Below are 21,449 nucleotides of genomic sequence, written 5' to 3'. Positions count from 1 at the left end.
TTGGGGACCTCGAGGCGAGAGTCGGCGATGATGGCAACGAGGATCCGAAGCCGAACTACCGCCAGAGACGGTCACCTCAAGCTTCATGCCGTTGTTTCAGTGGCCGGTGATGCTGCAGATGAAGTAGTGCTTGCTGGTGGTCTTGAGGGGCACGGTGCTCCGACTTGCTAGCAGCTACGCTATCGGAGCCGAGCGACTATGCCACTGCGCACGCCAGCTGGTAGTCGGCTGCACTCACCTCCACCACCGCGGCACCGCGCGCTGCGCATTCACGTTGAACACTTGAATAGAAAGAACTTGTCAATCAATATTCTTCAAAAATCCACCGAGGTTAATGAGCTACCCATATCTATGTACATCATGACATCAGTCGATGAATCCATGATGTTTACAGGTCGTATAAACTTCCAAGCCCTATAGGTATTGATAGTTGTATAAGCCTGCTTGGCGACGATCGATCGCCTGCTGCTGGTTGCTGATCATCCAACGCCTCTTCCACCTGCACATGCCATCGCTGCTGGCGTCGCAATGGAAAATCTCGCGCAAGTCCACACATCGGCCCGCAAGTTGTTGCAATCCATGGTTGATTAGTCGCCATTGGGTGGCTTGAAGAGGGTTGATAGGGACGATCGTATTAGCAATTTCGGTGATTGCTGTTTGCGTATGTGTTTCTGATTAATTGTGGCTATACCTTAATTGAGTAGATCCCAGGAATAATACTCCCTATTTACTTCCTTATATGTCATCACGATCTTAATGCTCCGGCATTGATTTTAGACGGTGATTGTTGATTTTGGTAAGTAATTGGCAGTTACCATATGTTGAGGAGAATAGATAGATGGATGGCTGGATGACAAGCGGGAGACGTTTAGTAAGATTGGATGGTCAAGATGTCTCCAATCTTTGACATCAAACATGTTTGACGACGTACCAACTCGAATATAATAGTAAAGATCACACGGTTCTTAAAACAATGTTTTACCTAGTTTGAAATGAACACCCGTATCAGCCGTTTCCAGCGGGCATGTCACCTTCTTTTTTCTCTCGTGTGCTCAATTCATGCAACCTTTGCAAGTGGACTAGTCTAAACTCACTCTCACTTAAACTACTCCACACACCGTCTCTTATAATCAACACAACCATATTCAAAATCAAATTAAGTTGGATATGAAAAAGATTGTGTCGACGATATGAACCAATTATATTAATTGGTTTCGAGTTTCTCAGTCGTAAATCGTAAATTTTATGTATGAAGTTTTAAACGAATTTTTTCAAATTCGTCGCACATGCTCAATCATCTAAAATTTCCTTTAAGGAGTAGGTTCACCTCGCCATACTGCATACTGCTCCAATGTTATTCTCTTCATCTTACTGCATACTGCTACAATAGTGTACTTCTACGCAATACTGATTTTTGTTTGCAAATTTGGCATAAACTTCTATTCACCCACTTTAGTCGTCATATCTTGATCTTTCAATCCCTTGAGTTCATCGACTTAGCTTGTTACTCTCGAGTTCATGGAAATCCCTATAAAGTCAAAGCTTATAAAGTTTGGTCTATATAAAGAAAAAAATGAAACATATTACACATGGAATAAATATATTTTATGATGAATTTACAAATATTGTTTTGGTGTTGCAAATGTTCATGATTTTACATATCGTATAAACCTTGCTCAAATTTAGAGGATCTTAATTTTTAACTAAGTTGTTGATTACTACTCGACCAACGAGATAACGACGGAGGGAGTATAGAAATCGTAGCACGATCCAAATATACCCTCGTTTTTAGTGAGATTAATCATGAGGAGGCTGTGTGAGGGAGCAGGTGGCAGCAGTGAAAAGAGTGGTTCATCGCCGAGCAATGATTAATCACTCCGCTGTGGCACTGTTAACAACAGTTATTCTTACTGGTCACTCCCAGTCGGCCAATGAAGCCGCGCCGTCTAGAGAGGCTGCTGCAGCGTTCAGCCGTCGTTTACTCCGGACATAGTACGTGGGTGCCGTCGCCAACACACTGTTTCCAGTCGGCTTTTGCCTGTTCTTCCCACCGCTAGCGTCGCCGGGAACGGGGGTACCAATGTCGTGGCTTGATCGTACTCTCTTATTAGTCTCTTATTAGTCTTTCCCGTATCACTAGGTTGCTAATTTAATCTATATGATTTAAATTATACAATTTATATTATTAGAAAATAGAACATCTAAACTTTTTAATAATATAATTTTGATAACATATAACTAATGCTAACTTGATCAAATTTGCGACCTAGATGTACGCACAGTCGCACACGCCTAATAAACTATGAGAGCGGGAGTAGTAGAATTCGTCACGCACTGATTACCGTCGTGCGTAGGGAGCACAACCGGGCATGGGCAGCTCGGCCCGGACGGCCCGGCCTGACCCAGGCTGGGCTAGGCTGGTCTTGAATGTTGGGCTGGGTTCGGGCCTTATATTGAAGCCCGAACATACGGCAAGCCGGCCTCGGGCTTGCAGAAACAAGTTTTAGGCTTAGTTTGGGACGGGTTTGTCGGGCTAGGCTGGGTTCGGGCCTAGTTTATAAGCCTGAAGGTTGGACTAGGCTGAGCTTGGACCTGGGAATATAGGTTTGGGCTTTTTCGGGCTTGGTCCGAGAAATGCCCACGTGTAGTGGGAGGAGACGGAGCATGTGCGCAGCCATGTCAAGGATTTGGGTAGATGTAATGAAATGAAAAAAAAAGTCTATTTTAAACCTCGAACTAGTGGAGGTTCGTCGGAATGAACCCTAAACTCTAAATCGCTATCATTCGTACCATGAACTTACGAATTCCGATCTAAATCAAACCTTGAACCCGTTTTTGGGAGAAAAAAAATCAAAATTTTGAATTTCTACTCTCACAAACTACATTAATCCACATGTCATATTTATCTCTTCCCAATATTTTTTCCCCAATTTTAACGCGGCCGCGATGAGTAAACTCGGCCAAGATAATTGGGCACACCGCTGCCTCTAGGATATCATCTTGTACCGATGCCTCCTGTGTCAGGGCTGGGGAGGAATGAAGTGCATAGGCTCAAACACCAGCGGTGGCAAGTGAGGTGGATCCTGCTCAGGCCGTGGCATCGGCGCGGCCACATGACCTCACGGGCGAAAGAAGGCTTCCGCTGCACATTAGCCGACCGCAATATTGTGGCGCTGGTCCTGCGACCGCTTCGCTTCCACGATAGCTGTCTCCGGTGTGTACCCTGCTTTTTTGTAAGATGGGAGAGAGAAAGACTAGGTAGGGGATAATCATGACATGTTGATGCATGTAAAATGCATAATAAACTTTGTACTCTATTAACATGTATTCCCAAATATTTGCAACATATATGATGTTATTACCATGTTTTAAATGGATTTATGGGGATTTCCCAATGATCCCCTTTATTTGGGTTATAACTCTGCAGAACAGGAAAATCATGTTTTGTATATTTTCACTTTGAGAGACCAATACGGAGTCAAATTGAGCTAGGATTTCTGGGGAGTTATTTTTTTGCCAAGAGAAACATCGTGGACTTTTGGACCAGGCTTGGAAGGCTTGGAGGCCCAAAACAGGGCTGGTGGCGCTCCCACCCTGCTAGGGCGCGCCACCCATGCTCTTTCGGCCGTCGATCATCCAATTTGCTTGATTATTTCTCGAACCAACGTATTTTGACCTAAAAACCACTATATATGACCCCCGGGGGTTCTCTGAAGGGGAGGGCCGCAGAAAAACAGAAACACGAAAACGTAGGCTGCAACAGAGAAGATTGGATGGGGAAACTCCGTCGAAGGGATCTCCACCTTATCTAATGTCTTCATCATCAACACCATGATCAAGAGGGAGTGGTCTACCTCTGGACTACGGGTTTGTGGCAGTAGATTGATCTATTTCTCTCATGTTCTTCATAGATCTTAGTACCATATAAGCTGTCCAACATGATTATGGTCATATATGTAATTTCTATGAGGTGAATCTTTATTCTATGAGATTTAACTGTACTTTGTGTAAGATGTATTTATATATGCATATTATGTATTCCATTCTACGGCGTGATGCCCATATGAATGTGTATCTTAAACATATTAAAGTTATATTCTTTATATCTCATTGATGAATTGTTATTATCCGCTACAACTCTTAAAAAGAGAGTAGAAAAGTGAACCCATGAACCATAGTCCAATTTTAATCATAAGAAACATCTTTCCATTACATTTATCTTACTTTCTATTTGTTGTACTATTTTAATCAGAAAATACAAAAAACATTAGTTATCTTCTTTGGACACAAAATTCCAAAAAAATCAACCATTTACTGCTTTTACTTAGATTACTTTATTTATCTACTTTAATTTACTTTCGTTACTACATTATTATACTATTACTAATACGAAACCTTGTACTTGACAACCACACAGTGAAGTTAGGGAGACAAAGTTTTATTTTATTTTGCAGGATTGCTAGAAGAAGAGAGGGAGAGATACCTCTTTACTTAATTCCCCGAGAGTTCGATATAACCCTCGAGTCACCTCTCTGGGGAAAATACTCTGCTGACGCAACACTCTGCACTTGGAGTCCCAACGTCATCACATGTGAAACCATAAAGTTAGTGAGACAATAGGTATTCTCGGCCAGGATTATGCTCTTCCCGAATCGCCAAACAGTTCTAAGGTTTGATTTAGACCAGGATTCACAAGTTTATGGCACGAAAGATAGGGATTAAGAGTTTAGGGTTCATTTGGCCGAACCTCTACAATTTTAGGGTTCCCTAATTTTTTTGCCAATGGGCCTGAGAGCTCTTCATCGGCGATCTTCGTTGGCGCATCCTAAACGACGCCCAACAGCTCTGCCGAACAAGCGTTATAGGTCCCATGTAGCCAATCCAACGCGGTGAGCATTTCTGCGCATCCGTACGACCTATGCGCATCGAGATCAGCACGCGATTTTTGGGCCCGTCAACCTACTAGTACGGCTTGGCGGTGCCGATGTGACGTTTTTTGGGCTGGAGCGAGCAACACCCGTTTGGAGGGTCTTTTTGGGGGGGGGGGGGCTCCCGGCCCGGTGGGATGACCTAACCATGGTTATCGGATAGAACATGCAAAATACGGGAGAGATTCTCAAACAAAGTTTAAAATTTCAAAATCAATGATATTTAAATATTTTGAATATAATATTTAGAGAGAAGGAATTTAGAAATCTCAGACAAATAAATTGAAACAATGGGTCATAGAGAAAGCAGAACATATATGCTTTAGGTTGGACTTACCAGCCAACATAAATTCAAATAAAATTCAAATTGTTCGAGAATACACCATGGAAGGAGTATAAATCATACAAAAGAAAGGCAAGATGGCAAGTACTTTGTAAAAAAGGTTTCAACTTCACGCAATACATTTGCCTAGCGGAAAATAACGCAGTGATAAACGACTGACCTTGCATGACAACTACCACGAAAGACGAGAAGAAGGACCACATGGTTCCAGTACCACGTCACGAACAAAGCAAGACACTGTCGTAGGTCGACCTTGAATCCAACGCAACCTGGAGCAACGTTGCTCCCCTCACGCGAGAAGAAGGCATGTTCCTTTGAGACTCGGGGAAGATGCCGACCAAGATGCATCCCCCATGTCGTACATTGTGTCCCGGAAGCCCAAATCAGAAAAACTGCAAGACAAGTCAACAAATCACATGTGTACTTGAGTTATCACAAAGCACAAGTGGTCTTGGCCGGTTGGACTTGGCCATTTTAGCTTCATTTGTTTCTTTGACGAGATTGTACATCCCAATGTGTGTTCTTACTGAGCTAAACGAGTTACTCGCAAGTCAGCTGAATTCGGCTCATTTAGCTCAAACTCGTTTAACGAGAAAAGTTGAAACCCGGCTCGACTCTTTATGTGTCGAGTTCGAGTCGAGGCGAGTCGTGATGTTTGGCTCGCGAGTTTCGAGTTTCCATTTCAAGCCTAGGCAGCAGGCAACCATAGCAGAAGGCATGAACCACCTTCAACATCACCACTGTCACGGTTGCATAGCCCATAAGCGTCCACACCACTGATACGCGTACAGCACGCGACCGTTGGGAACCCCAAGAGGAAGGTGTGATGCGTACAGCGGCAAGTTTTCCCTCAGTATGAAACCAAGGTTTAATCGAACCAGTAGGAGCCAAGAAGCACGTTGAAGGTTGATGGCGGCGAGATGTAGTGCGGCGCAACACCAGGGATTCCGGCGCCAACGTGGAACCTGCACTAGTGAGGTTGTCAATCTCACCGGCTTGCTGTAACAAAGGATTAGATGTATAGTGTGGATGATGATTGTTTGCAGAGAACAGTAGAACAATTGCAGTAGATTGTATTTCAGATGTAAAGGAATGGACCGGGGTCCACAGTTCACTAGTGGTGTCTCTCCCATAAGATAAATAGCATGTTGGGTGAACAAATTACAGTTGGGCAATTAACAAATAGAGAGGGCATGACCATGCACATACATATTATGATGAGTATAGTGAGATTTAATTGGGCATTACGACAAAGTACATAGACCGCTATCCGGCATGCATCTATGCCTAAAAAGTCCACCTTCGGGTTATCATCCGAACCCCCTCCGAGTATTAAGTTGCTAACAACAGACAATTGCATTAAGTATTGCGCGTAATGTAATCAATAACTACATCCTCGGACATAGCATCAATGTTTTATCCCTAGTGGCAACCGCACATCCATAACCTTAGAGGTTTCTGTCACTCCCCCAGATTCACGGAGACATGAACCCACTATCGAGCATAAATACTCCCTCTTGGAGTTACTAGCAAAAACTTGGCCAGAGCCTCTACTAATAACGGAGAGCATGCAAGATCATAAACAACACATAGATATAAATTGATAATCAACATAACATAGTATTCTCTATTCATCGGATCCCAACAAACACAACATATAGCATTACAGATAGATGATCTTGATCATGTTCGGCAGCTCACAAGATCCGACAATGAAGCATAATGAGGAGAAGACAACCATCTAGCTACTGCTATGGACCCATAGTCCAGGGGTGAACTACTCACTCATCACTCCGGAGGCGACCATGGCGGCGTAGAGTCCTCCGGGAGATGAATCCCCTCTCCGGCGGGGTGCCGGAGGCGATCTCTCGAACCCCCGAGATGGGATTGGCGGCGGCGGCGTCTCTGGAAGGTTTTCCGTATCGTGGCTCTCGGTACTGGGGGTTTCGCGACGAAGGCTATTTGTAGGCGGAAGGGCAGGTCAAGGGGCGTCACGAGGGGCCCAGGAGACAGGCCGGCGCGGCCAAGGGCTGGGCCGCGCCGCCCTACCTCCTGGCCACCTCGTGGCCCCACTTCGTTGACTCTTCGGTCTTCCGGAAGCTTCGTGTGAAAATAGGCCCCCGGGCGTTGATTTCGTCCAATTCCGAGAATATTTCCTTACTAGGATTTACGAAACCAAAAACGGTAGAAAACGACAAGCTGGCTCTTCGGCATCTCGTTAATAGGTTAGTGCCGGAAAATGCATAAATATGATGTAAAGTATGCATAAAACATGTAGATATCATCAATAATGTGGCATGGAACATAAGAAATTATCGATACGTCGGAGACGTATCAGCATCCCCAAGCTTAGTTTCGCTCGTCCGAGCGGGTAAACGATAAAAAGGATAATTTACGGAGTGACATGCCATCATAACCTTGATCATACTATTGTAAGCATATGTAATGAATGCAGCGATCAAAACAATGTAAATGACATGAGTAAACAACTGAATCATATAGCAAAGACTTTTCATGAATAGTACTTCAAGACAAGCATCAATAAGTCTTGCATAAGAGTTAACTCATAAATTAATAATCAAAGTAAAGGCATTGAAGTAACACAAAGGAAGATGAAGTTTCAGCGGTTGATTTCAACTCATAACATGTATATCTCATGGATATTGTCAATGTAAAGTAATATAACAAGTGCAATATGCAAGTATGTAGGAATCAATGCACAGTTCACACAAGTGTTTGCTTCTTGAGGTAGAGAGAGATAGGTGAACTGACTCAACAATAAAAGTAAAAGAAAGGTCCTTCAAAGAGGAAAGCATCGATTGCTATATTTGTGCTAGAGCTTTGATTTTGAAAACAAGAAACAATTTTGTCAACGGTAGTAATAAAGCATATGTGTTATGTAAATTATATCTTACAAGTTGCAAGCCTCATGCATAGTATACTAATAGTGCCCGCACTTTGTCGTAATTAGCTCGGATTACCTGGATTATCATCGCAATGCATATGTTTTAACCAAGTGTCACAAAGGGGTACCTCTATGCCGCCTGTACAAAGGTCTAAGGAGAAAGCTCGCATCGGATTTCTCGCTATTGATTATTCTCAACTTAGACATCCATACCGGGACAACATAGACAACAGATAATGGACTCCTCTTTTATGCATAAGCATGTAGCAACAATTAATTTTCCCATATGAGATTGAGGATTTTTGTCCAAAACTGAAACTTCCACCATGGATCATGGCTTTAGTTAGCGGCCCAATGTTCTTCTCTAACATTATGCAATGCTCTAACCATTTTGGTGGTAAATCTCCCTTATTTCAGACAAGACGAACATGCATAGCAACTCACATGATATTCAACAAAGAGTAGTTGATGGCGTCCCCAGGAACATGGTTATCGCACAACAAGCAACTTAATAAGAGATAAAGTGCATAAGTACATATTCAATACCACAATAGTTTTTAAGCTATTTGTCCCATGAGCTATATATTGTAAAGGTAGAGGATAGAAATTTTAAAGGTAGCACTCAAGCAATTTACTTTGGAATGGCGGAGAAATACCATGTAGTAGGTAGGTATGGTGGACACAAATGGCATAGTGGTTGGCTCAAGTATTTTGGATGCATGAGAAGTATTCCCTCTCGATACAAGGTTTAGGCTAGCAAGGCTTATTTGAAACAAACACAAGGATGAAGCGGTGCAGCAAAACTCACATAAAAGACATATTGTAAACATTATAAGACTCTACACCGTCTTCCTTGTTGTTCAAACTCAATACTAGAAATTATCTAGACCTTAGAGAGACCAAATATGCAAACCAAATTTTAGCATGCTCTATGTATTTCTTCATTAATAGGTGCAAAGTATATGACGCAAGAGCTTAAACATGAGCACAACAATTGCCAAGTATCACATTATCCAAGACATTTTAGCAATTACTACATGTATCATTTTTCAATTCCAACCATATAACAATTTAACGAAGAAGAAACTTTCACCATGAATATTATGAGTACAGCCTAAGGACATACTTGTCCATATGCAACAGCGGAGCGTGTCTCTCTCCCACACAAAGAATGCTAGGATCCATTTTATTCAAACAAAACAAAAAACAAAAACAAACCGACGCTCCAAGCAAAGCACATAAGATGTGACGGAATAAAAATATAGTTTCAGGGAAGGAACCTGATAATGTTGTCGATGAAGAAGGGGATGCCTTGGGCATCCCCAAGCTTAGACGCTTGAGTCTTCTTGATATATGCAGGGGTGAACCACCGGGGCATCCCCAAGCTTAGAGCTTTCACTCTCCTTGATCATGTTGTATCATCTCCCTCTCTTGATCCTTGAAAACTTCCTCCACACCAAACTCAAAACAACTCATTAGAGAGTTAGTGCACAATCAAAATATACATGTTCAGAGGTGACATAATCATTCTTAACACTTCTGGACATTGCACAAAGCTACTGAAAGTCAATGGAATCGAAATATCCATCGAACACATCAAAACAGGCAATGCGAAATAAAAGGCAGAATCTGTCAAAACAGAACAGTTCGTAAAGACGAATTTTATTGAGGCACCAGACTTGCTCAAATTAAAATGCTCAAATTGAATGAAAGTTGCGTACATATCTGAGGCTCACTCACGTAAATTGGCATAATTTTCTGAGTTACCTACGAGAGAATTTTGCCCAGATTCGTGACAGCAAAGAAATCTGTTTCTGCGCAGTAATCCAAATCTAGTATGAACCTTACTATCAACGACTTTACTTGGCACAACAAAGCACAAAACTAAGATAAGGAGTGGTTGCTACAGTAGTAAACAACTTCCAAGACACAAAATAAAAACAAAGGTACTGTAGTAAAAACATGGGTTGTCTCCCATAAGCGCTTTTCTTTAACGCCTTTCAGCTAGGCGCAGAAAGTGTATATCAAGTATTATCAAGAGATGAAACATCAACATCATTTTCAGAATTTATCCCATTAGGCGTCTTAGATGCTCCTTTATCTATAGTGGTTTTAAGAGCTTTATCAATTTTAGGCCTATAATAGCTTTTTGGTTTAGGCCCCTTAGAGACATACATGAACTTTTGCTCTTTACCCACATAAGCTTTCTCTCTAAATTTTATAGATGAAAATGTTGAACCCAATGTTCCCATAGCCTCTTCAAGTTCACTAATCATTTGGGTTTGATTATCATGAATAGCACAAGATTCCAAAATGGCAATTTTCTCATTAATTCCACCTAGAGATTTATAAAGTTTATCAGTGCTATCAAGTAATGCTCCCAAAGTAGTATCAATACTTGGAAGGTTTTGTTCTATGGTTTCCAACTTTTTCATGACATCTTCAAGAGAGGTTTCAATTTTAACTTCACTAACATGTGGTATTCCAAATAAACTCTCAATAATGCAACTAGCTTCTAAGGCAGGAGTACTTAGGAAGTTACCTCCCGCGAGACAATCAAGAACATACCTATTCCAGCTAGAGATACCAACATAAAAATTCCTGAGTAAAATATTGGTGGAGTGTTTCTTAGTGCACCTATTATGGGCATTACTAATTCTATACCAAGCATCTCTTAAACATTCTCCCCCTTGTTGCTTAAACGAACGAACTTCAACTTCAGGATTACTCATTTTAGCAGTAGTAAATAAAGTAAACTAGATAAAGTAAATGCAAGTAACTAATTTTTTTGTGTTTTTAATATGGCAAACAAGATAGCAAATAAAGTAAAACTAGCAACTAATTTTTTTATATTTTGATTTAGTGCAGCAAACAAAGTAGTAAATAAAATAAAGCAAGACAAAAACAAAGTAAAGAGATTGCGATGTGGAGACTCCCCTTGCGGCGTGTCTTGATCTCCCGGCAACGGCGCCGGAAAACGAGTCTTGATACGCGTACAACACGCGACCGTTGGGAATCCCAAGAGGAAGGTGTGATGCGTACGGCGGCAAGTTTTCCCTCAGTATGAAACCAAGGTTTAATCGAACCAGTAGGAGCCAAGATGCACGTTGAAGGTTGATGGCGACGAGATGTAGTGCGGCGCAACACCAGGGATTCCGGCGCCAACGTGGAACCTGCACAACACAAACCAAGTACTTTGCCCCAACGAAACAGTGAGGTTGTCAATCTCACCGGCTTGCTGTAACAAAGGATTAGATGTATAGTGTGGATGATGATTGTTTGCAGAGAACAGTAGAACAATTGCAGTAGATTGTATTTCAGATGTAAAGGAATGGACCGGGGTCCACAGTTCACTAGTGGTGTCTCTCCCATAAGATAAATAGCATGTTGGGTGAACAAATTACAGTTGGGCAATTAACAAATAGAGAGGGCATGACCATGCACATACATATTATGATGAGTATAGTGAGATTTAATTGGGCATTACGACAAAGTACATAGACCGCTATCCAGCATGCATCTATGCCTAAAAAGTCCACCTTCAGGTTATCATCCGAACCCCTCCAGTATTAAGTTGCTAACAACAGACAATTGCATTAAGTATTGCGCGTAATGTAATCAATAACTACATCCTCGAACATAGCATCAATGTTTTATCCCTAGTGGCAACAACACATCCATAACCTTAGAGGTTTCTGTCACTCCCCCAGATTCACGGAGACATGAACCCACTACCGAGCATAAATACTCCCTCTTGGAGTTACTAGCAAAAACTTGGCCAGAGCCTCTACTAATAACGGAGAGCATGCAAGATCATAAACAACACATAGATATAAATTGATAATCAACATAACATAGTATTCTCTATTCATCGGATCCCAACAAACACAACATATAGCATTACAGATAGATGATCTTGATCATGTTCGGCAGCTCACAAGATCCGACAATGAAGCATAATGAGGAGAAGACAACCATCTAGCTACTGCTATGGACCCATAGTCCAGGGGTGAACTACTCACTCATCACTCCGGAGGCGACCATGGCGGCGTAGAGTCCTCCGGGAGATGAATCCCCTCTCCGGCAGGGTGCCGGAGGCGATCTCCTGAATCCCCCGAGATGGGATTGGCGGCGGCGGCGTCTCTGGAAGGTTTTCCGTATCGTGGCTCTCGGTACTGGGGGTTTCGCGACGAAGGCTATTTGTAGGCGGAAGGTCAAGTCAAGGGGCGTCACGAGGGGCCCAGGAGACAGGCCGGCGCGGCCAAGGGCTGGGCCGCGCCGCCCTACCTCCTGGCCACCTCGTGGCCCCACTTCGTTGACTCTTCGGTCTTCTGGAAGCTTCGTGTGAAAATAGGCCCTGGGCGTTGATTTCGTCCAATTCCGAGAATATTTCCTTACTACGATTTCTGAAACCAAAAACAGTAGAAAACGACAAGCGGCTCTTCGGCATCTCGTTAATAGGTTAGTTCCAGAAAATGCATAAATATGATGTAAAGTATGCATAAAACATGTAGATATCATCAATAATGTGGCATGGAACATAAGAAATTAATGATACGTCGGAGACGTATCAACCACCTCGGTGCCAAGCAGCCATCTCAGTTGGGTGCCACGATACCAACCCGGTGCGAACGATTCAACCCTTCATGCCCACACCAGAGGAGACATCAGGCATGGACTTGGCCACAGATGCAAGGGTAACACCACCAGACAAGGAAGCCACCATCCCCGTTGTTGTCGCCCGGAGCCATCGTCGGAGGTCTGTAGTACTGCGCCGGCGATCCCCATCGCCAAACCCTAGCACCACGATGAGATAGAGAGAGGGAGCACATCCACCGAAGGAGGCCTCGCCGCTAGCACAACCCGAGCTTTGCCTGGCCGTGCCGCTCGACGGCGGCGAGAGGGTGAGGGACGCAAGATAGGCCCTAGGTCATTGGTATATGAAGCCTTGTCGGCGCCATGTAATCGCGAGAGGGTTCATTTTCGGTTAATGGGCCAGTGACCGTGTATTTCAAATGGATTGCATTTTTTTTTTTGCATAATAAACTAATTTAGCATTCAAGATTGGGAATTCCTGTAAGTGGCTGATAAATGTGTACTACTCCCTCTGTTTGCAAATTTAAGATATTGAAACACTTTTCTTTGGTTCACTGACTTTAGTATCTAGTCTATTTTTAATAATGTAGTCTATTTTATACATATTCCAAACGGAGGATGTATTGTATTTGGCTACCTAACCAAATCCTTATTCGATTTTCTATGCATTTATTTATAAATTTAATTCAAAACATCTATCGGGGTCGTCATTTTGGGGGCGTCAGTGTGGGAACAGCTCCCCCAAATAGAGGATGCAGTGCCGGCATCCCCTAAATGGAGGTGCCGGCGCCCCTACCGACGCCTATTTGGGACTGCCCGGTGGACTTGCTCTTAGATTTAGTCTATTTTATACATTTTCTAAACGTAGGATGTATTTGGCTAGGTAACCAAATCCTTGGGCGGGCACGTACGTGGATGGCTACCGACCTAGCAGCAGAGGAAGCGATGGTGTTGTCCACCGGCCATCGCAGTTTGATAGGAGTAGAGCCCATGTTCCCAACACTGCGGCGGCTGTTAACACGGGTGGCGGCCGCAGAAGCGGCAGAGGAAGAAGGTGGTCAGTGTCCAGCGTAGCGTTTGGATGTGTTTCGGAAGGCCGAAGCAGGCGCGCGCAGTAGTGGCAGGTGGACAAATAAAAGCCCCTTCCACCGCCAAAAAGACGGACGGATAGCGAGTGATCATCATCGATCCACAACACCAACATCCCTCTCTCTCTCTCTTCCCAGAGGAATTTCAGAGCCCCACACCATCACAAGCATCTCTCTTCTAGCAGAGGATCTGTATCCTTCTCTCTCTCTCTCTGCTCATGGCCCCTCCATCTCCTAAACATGGTGCTTCCACACCATCATTCTAGGATTCTATTCTCTCCTCCTGCTGCATCAGCAAATATAAATCGCAAAGGATTTATCTTTTTTGAAAAGCTGAGGTACTAGTCTATAAAGGCGAGGGAGGAAAGAGACAGAGAAGCTAGGTACTGGTAGCTAGTAGATTGATAGGCCCAGCCAGGCAAGGTACTATATAGGGGCAGCTAGAGCTAGGGAGCTAGCTGCTTGGAAGCGCTCCATCGAGATGCAGTGCTAGTAATTGGAGCGATAGAGACGCCGCAGCCTAGCTATAGCTACTGACCTCGCTATCCTTCCATCCATCCTATTCTGATTTCAGATTTCTACGGCCGGAAAGAGAGAAAATCCTCAGTCTCGTGCGTAGTGGAGAATTTTTATTCTTCTTCCCCCGGATCGCCGGCCACCACCTGCTTCCGTAGGAGCTCGGGAGGTAGCTTTCTAGCCGGCGCGCGGCCATTTTTTTTTTATCTCGCCTCGCCTCGCCGCGCGCGGCCGTCGAATCCGCTGGGTATAAGTGTGGCTTCCGGGCGGCGCTTCCCATCCGACACCGGCGCCTTCGCGGACTGGGTCGCCTCCTCCGCCGCCGCCGCAGCCGCCGGAGGAGCAGCCCGGGGGGACGACCTCTCCCTCGGCTTCAATGCCAGCGCCGCAGCGGCGGCCGCGGCCGCCTCCGGCGCCTCGCTGGGAGCCGGGCTCTGGGGCCCCGCCACGTCGCGCCACCAGGCCGCGCTGAACTACGGGATGGCGGCGGGGGACGTCGGGATGGTGGTCGTGGCCCCCGCCGCGTCCTTCCACCACACGCACCACCATCACCACCACCACGACGCCGCATCCAACCCCGACCCCATCTTCCCGCTGCTCTCCGCGGGCCCCTGCGTGCTCGATCCGGACGCGGCCAAGGCGGCGGCCGCCAGCAGCGGCATCCAGTTCTGGCAGTCCTCCTCCTCGCAGCACCACCAGCAGCAGCAGCAGCCGCCGCAATCGCCGCCGTCGGGCGGCAACAACCCTAACCCTAGCCTCGGCGCCTTCTACCTGAAGAAGCCGCTCCCGATGCTCGACACGGGCGGCGCCGGCTCGTCCGGGTCCGGCACCGCCACGTGCCAGGACTGCGGCAACCAGGCCAAGAAGGACTGCAGCCACAGCCGGTGCCGCACCTGCTGCAAGAGCCGCGGCTTCGACTGCTCCACCCACGTCAAGAGCACCTGGGTCCCCGCCGCGCGCCGCCGCGAGCGACAGCACCTCGGAGGCTCCGAATCAACCCCGGGCGCCACCGCATCCACCGCCGCCGCAGCCGCTTCGAAGAAGCCTCGCCTCCTCTCCTCCCAGCAGGCGGCCACCTCCCACACCTCCACATCCAACGCCACCACGCCGCGCAGCTACGACACCACCTCAAGCCATCAAGGTAACGCCCATGGTGTCACAATTCTACACTACGCCTCCTGCGCGCGCGCTACTCGAAAAAAAAAACTATGCACTACGCTTCCGCAATTCGATGCAGCTCCGCTGACGAACATCTCCGTCAATAATGTGCAGACCCGTCGTTCAGGGGGAGCCTGCCGCGCCAGGTGCGCGCGCCGGCGGTCTTCAGGTGCGTGCGCGTCACGTCCGTCGACGACGGCGAGGACGAGTATGCGTACCAGGCCACGGTCACCATCAACGGCCACGTCTTCAAGGGCTTCCTCTACGACCAGGGCGTCGACGACGGCCGCGCCAGCAACGACATCGACTCCACCGCGGGCGTGCCCAGCATGTCAGACCTGCACCTCGGCGGCGGTGGCAATGCCGGGAGGGGCGCCGGCGTGCCCTCCTCCTCCATGGCGCCCTCTGACATGTACGGCGGCGGAGGAGCTAGTCATCAGCACATACTTGGCGGGTCGGGCTATGGTAACACCATGAACTGAGAGCTAGTACTACACTACTGCTAGAAGAGTAAGGCTTACATCCATCATTACCATTCTTTTTCTTCCTTCTTCTCTTCATTAATTGCTCGATCTCACTAGTAGAGGAGATCGATCAATGCATGGTGTCTGCTGTTAATTTGTTCATGCTGTACAAGTAACATGGAAGAATCCATCCTTCTTTAGTCTAGTTCCTGTTAGTACTTCCTTAATTTTCTAGTGTACGTAGCTGAAAGTAATAATAATTGGGGATTTGGAGAAAAGAAGAGTATAATGCAATATCATCCACCATGGGCGGGCACAGGCTGTTGACAATGGGTATTCAAAGTTAAAAGTAAAATGAACACTGTTCCTCTTAATTTCTCTGGGTGTTCTCACAAAATTTCAGTACAAATGCAACCTACATCGTCATCGGATCGATGAAAATGACCAATGAATTTGTAGATTTTAGAACCCTACTTGTGAGAAAATTTTGCCAGCCATCGCCACTGAAACCTGCAGCCCCACGCTGGTTGAAGGATTGCCCTACCAACGGCATCACGCTGCCCCCAACACTCCCGCCTCTCTCCGCGCGAGCCGCCACCACCGAAGCAACCCTAGTCGCTAGAGCCTGCAGGCTGGAGCGAGCCAAAACCAGGAGGCTGCACGAGTACTACCGGATGTCTAGCTGGTTTTGGGACAGAAGCTTGGTTAGTGGAGATGCTGACGGACCAAAAATATGGCTAAATTCATTGTGCTAGGTAGCTGAATACTGCCTGAACTTCTTTTTTTTTTATCAAAAATAATGGGTATTCAGCTGAATACCCATGAATAAGCTTGTGCCCGCCCATGTCATCCACAGCTATAGCAAGGTGTTGCCTGCTGGTTTATGCCCTGTGGTTCCTTCTTATCATGTTCCCAATGCCTGCCTTGCCTGTCTTGGATCTGCTCAGGGTGCAAACCGTGTAGGCCGTGGGCATCATTTCAAGCAGGCACGCAGATGCGTGCGCTGTTCATTCTCACCATAGATTATGAGAGGCCGAGCTGAAAAGTTTGACTCTTGTTACACTTGCTTGGCTTCCACTCTTTGCGTGCCTGATTTGGCATCCAATGCATGGCACGCTTATCTATCTTCTTGTTCATCTCCACTGCGCCCAGCATGTTTTTTTCCTCATCTTTTTCCACGGGTAGGTAGGATAGGAACGGAAGGCATATGCATTCTTGGCATAGCTTTGTGCTTTGGAGAGCATCTTCTACTAATTGCATTGGAACTTGTGTCCTAGTAGAGGCCAATGTGTAATGCATGTGATGAGAGAATTCTTGCGCTTAGTATACATCATCTTATCTTACTCTACGTGTTAAACTATGCTTGCATCTTCTTCTTTTGATTGGCATGTTTTGTATAGTACTCGGAGAGGGGCAGGATCATGGTTGCTTCCTCCTCCATGGTTTTTTGTGCTAGCCTCCATATTTATTGCCCCGTGCAGGATCCCATCAAGGATTGACAAGATGTGAAAGGAAAGAAAGGCGTGTGAAAAGCGAAACCCATGCATGTTTGATTGATTTTGGTTCACTGCCTTGGATTGCGGTGCTGCCTTTGCTTGTTGGGTGAATTTTTTGGTCGGCTAGGCTAGCTTGCTTATGCCACTGTAACAAGTTACTCTACCAGCTAGTGGCATCATGCACATGGGTGCATAGGCAGTCATGAGCCACGAACAACTTTTTAAAAATTTGGGATTGGTGTTAGTCGCTGGGCTATCATGTCATCATCAAAGCTGCTATTATCTCATGTGTGTGATGATTGAATTCCTCCATGTCGCCTTGTCGACTGTTGCCATCTTTTGGGGAGCACGGTTACTGTTCGTCTTGCTTCTTTATTTTCGTCAATTAGCAGTATAGATGGTATACTTGGAGCTGTCGTAGGCCTTGACTCCATGAATTGCGCTATCGCTTGACCAATGAATCTTTTGCTTTGCTCTTACTGTTGGACTTCTTCCCTTTCTGATGCCATCTTTATTTAACTCGTTACTAGATAAGCTACTGTTGTTTGTTAGTCTTTTTCTCCTTAGATTGTGCCGCGTCAAAGAACATAATTCCAGAATTTAGATTACTGTCCTTGGCATTTCCATTCTTATATAAGCAGTATTGATATATACAATTTTTTTTTGGATTATGTACAAAGACGTGTGGCAATTGACAAGCTGTGTTGAGGCATATGATTGGTACAATCTGTTGATTTGTAGTGTAATAGATATGCACACATTCATCACATGTTTTTATGATGCCTTGCTATCTTCTCCCACGTCTCTTTTTCAATAGACAACAAATTCAACGCCCCTTGTAATGTGGACATGATCTTGTGTTGTCGTTTCATGATGATGGTGATCCATTTGACTCGTCCAACTCTCACATGGTGACATTTGTTAATCTCCGGCTGGTATGCTTAAACCATTCTTTGTGTGCCACGGATTCCTACTGATCCTCAGTTGTGACTTAGGACTTCAATTCCAAGACAATTACATGCTTGTCAATTGCTGGTCAGGAAAGTAGTTTTTATTATTATCTCACACACAGTTAAAAGTAATAAGATCTCTGTCATAGCATGTTTTTACCATGGGATATATACTAGCCCTCCTCTTGAGGTTGTAAACTGTTTGTAAGTAGAATGGAAGAAAAATGGTCAACACGCTTGGGAACCCATATGTCATTAGGGTTCTGAACTGTCCGTCGCGGTTTATGTTTGGGTTTATTTACAATCTTGAATGGTGGAGTGAAATTAGACGTAAATTGGGATTCAATGTATGTATAATCTGAGTATGGTATGCTTTACCAATGGCATTTTTTGTGTGAATTGCCACACTTCAAATCATAATCATGTACTTATGCAACAATCATTTTGTACTGTTACGGATCCCTTTTTAAAGTTGACTGATGCAAGTTTGTTGCTGAATATGAAATTCTCAACAAAGAGTCACTTCTGCATTTTCTTGGATAGTACCCACCTTGATTTGAGCTAGTCGAGTTATTCTATTATCTCTTATGTTTTCTGCTGGAATGGAACTCCTATCAATTTTTCTTGGTAATTAACTATTGACTTGTATATGACACCAGGATGTTCTGTGTTTGTCAAATGATAAGATGCATCTTGACAGGGAAATGATGTGATGAATCTTGCCTTTATATTTGTATTTCTTGATAGTGGGCAACACAGCAAGTGCTTATTCCATTCAGGCCTGATTCCATTACTGTTGACATCCCACTTTTATCTATCTAGATGACTCTGTTAGTACCGAAATGAAATACAATTTTCCGTTTACATGTTCACTTTAATACAGAGTTGATATCTCTCTCTCCCTTATACTTCTGTGGTACAACAGATATCCTCATTCTGGTTTGTGATCAAGTGTGCTTGCACACTTGGATAGTCTATTTCACTGCAACCCTTTTGTACCCTGACTTCCTAGTTATGTTTCATTGTTGGATCATTTCAGTCGTTAATATTGCTAAAGGATTCGACAGATCCCCTGGTGCTACTGTGTCTGTCAGATCTTTCCACATTGGGTGCCTTTTATTCGTTGATTCGTTTGCATCATGGTTGTTCTATTGGAGAATATGTATATTTGGGATGGCATTTGGCAGCTTTTCCGTCTGCTGGTTAAGCTGTACGAGGTACAGACATGCGGGTCCGGACATGTCACATTTGCTCTTATTGTTGCTAAGGACAATGATGAGTTGGTTTTGCCTGTACCCTAAGGATATTTGCCATTTGGCCTCCGGACGTGAAAATCTAACTTATGAACGCGAAATTCATAGCACTCATGTCTTGTCGATCTCTGCTAGTTCTGTTCGTTATTTTGCTAACTTTGTTAGTTTGGGTGTCTATCTATCTGCTTCAGCCGTATTTAAATATCTGCATTTTGCCAAAATCTATGTTTCTATTGATGTTAGGTGCATGCCATTTTATTACTCATATTGGGCCTTCTCTGGTTTGTATTATGGTCGTAATGCTGTAGAGAAATTGGAGTTTGCAGCAGTACAAATTTCTCAGCTGTTCTAGATTCTAGTGTAGTACGTACTACACTCCAAGGGCCCAGTTGGATCGTGCCGCGTTTAGGCGCCGCGCGGTCACTCCCTTGATTCATGGGATCAGGGCATAGGCAGTGCGACATGATGTAGCAATGATTCGTGAGCCACTGCCAGTCATGCGAATGATGCAATGCCGTAACTTTGTTGGTTAAAGTTCCACAACGTGCTTGTGAAAATGATTACAACGGCTGAAGTGCCCAAAATTTTAAGGAACCATCAGAATAATGTCGGTATGCATAAGCATTGCTATTCCAATCCACGCTTTGCCTTGTTTATCATCTCGCTTTGCTATTTGCCCCGAATAACCCGGCTCTGATTGATGCTGTCAAGGGCAATTTTTTTTTTTTGCTTGGTCCGTTTCCTGCCATTCTATGTGTACGTATATTTGAACCAAAGTTTTAAATAGTGCGTTATTTCTTTGTTATAGCACCATCATAGCTGATTCATCTGATAGTGCTATGCTAAATGTGGCTAAAAATAGCGCTTTCTCCTGCTAAGTCCAAATATTTTTATATATAAATTTAAAAATTAGATGTGGATAGCGTAATATGCATTTATGCACTACTTTTACTGAGGCATCCACCCGACCTTTTTCAGACATAAATTTTGTTCTTTTGGATCGGGATCTTCCCTAGCGACCCGGCGCATTTGTTTTTTTTTGAATGCCAGTTTTTATTGATAGAAATAATTTGCATAGTGTTGAAAATGAAATAGAAAAGACAAGAAATAAAACAATAGCTATCCAGGGCACCACCATGACCGCCTACTCGTTGTTGTCATTGACGCCGAAGTCGACGAACACTGAAGGCACCCAAGGCCAAGGCCAGTACAAAGCCGGATGTGGTGTTGACAGCGGTGACGTTGGTGCTGGACGAGGTGGTGGTGGCGGCATATGCGCAGGAGGAGGCGGCGGTGCGTGCATATACTGCCTGAACTTCTTTTTTTTTTTATCAAAAATAATGGGTATTCAGCTGAATACCCATGAATAAGCTTGTGCCCGCCCATGGCGGAGCTCCTCCGGCGCTGGTGCTCCCGATGCTCGCGTTCCAAGCCGCCTTCGCCCAGCGTCGGCGCTCCCACTCGGCGCGCCACTCGTCGAACTTGGGGCCGCTCATCGGCTTCATCGGCGGATCCTGGTTGTACCAGCGCCCGCCCGCCGCGAAGTCAACGAGCTTCGGCGGGACGTACACGGCGCCGGCGTACCTGCAGGCAGCACGCCGGCTCCCGGCGGCGGATCTCTTGCATTGGAGACGCTACGCATCCTCCACGTTGTCCGGCGAGCGGGATCGCTTCGATCCGCTCGCCGGCGAGGCGGTACTGCGGCGGCATGCGTCCATGGCGAAGCTGGGGTGAAATGTGGAGGTAGGTACT

The 21,449-nt window shown here is 45.1% G+C and overlaps 1 protein-coding gene across 1 annotated transcript; it reads left to right on the top strand.

Moving 5' to 3' along the window:
* The first annotated feature begins 14,841 nt into the window (after positions 1-14,841).
* On the top strand, positions 14,842-16,252 carry LOC124668466 (protein LATERAL ROOT PRIMORDIUM 1-like). The gene is made up of 2 exons (XM_047205598.1): positions 14,842-15,517; positions 15,649-16,252. Exons 1-2 carry the CDS (start codon positions 14,857-14,859, stop codon positions 16,014-16,016), a joined length of 1,029 nt encoding a protein of 342 aa, XP_047061554.1. The 5' UTR covers positions 14,842-14,856; the 3' UTR covers positions 16,017-16,252.
* Positions 16,253-21,449: the final 5,197 nt, after the last annotated feature.

Source organism: Lolium rigidum, chromosome 6, assembly GCF_022539505.1.
Source record: "Lolium rigidum isolate FL_2022 chromosome 6, APGP_CSIRO_Lrig_0.1, whole genome shotgun sequence".
NCBI classification, from domain to species: domain Eukaryota; kingdom Viridiplantae; phylum Streptophyta; class Magnoliopsida; order Poales; family Poaceae; genus Lolium; species Lolium rigidum.
This window is presented reverse-complemented; position numbering and strand designations above follow the sequence as displayed.

Excerpts from the sequence above, each read along its gene's own strand:
- LOC124668466 (XM_047205598.1), top strand. The coding sequence starts at position 14,857 with ATGGCGGCGGGGGACGTCGGGATGGTGGTCGTGGCCCCCGCCGCGTCC. Across the intron at positions 15,518-15,648 it reads CACCACCTCAAGCCATCAAG|ACCCGTCGTTCAGGGGGAGC; the intron begins GTAACGCCCATG and ends AATAATGTGCAG.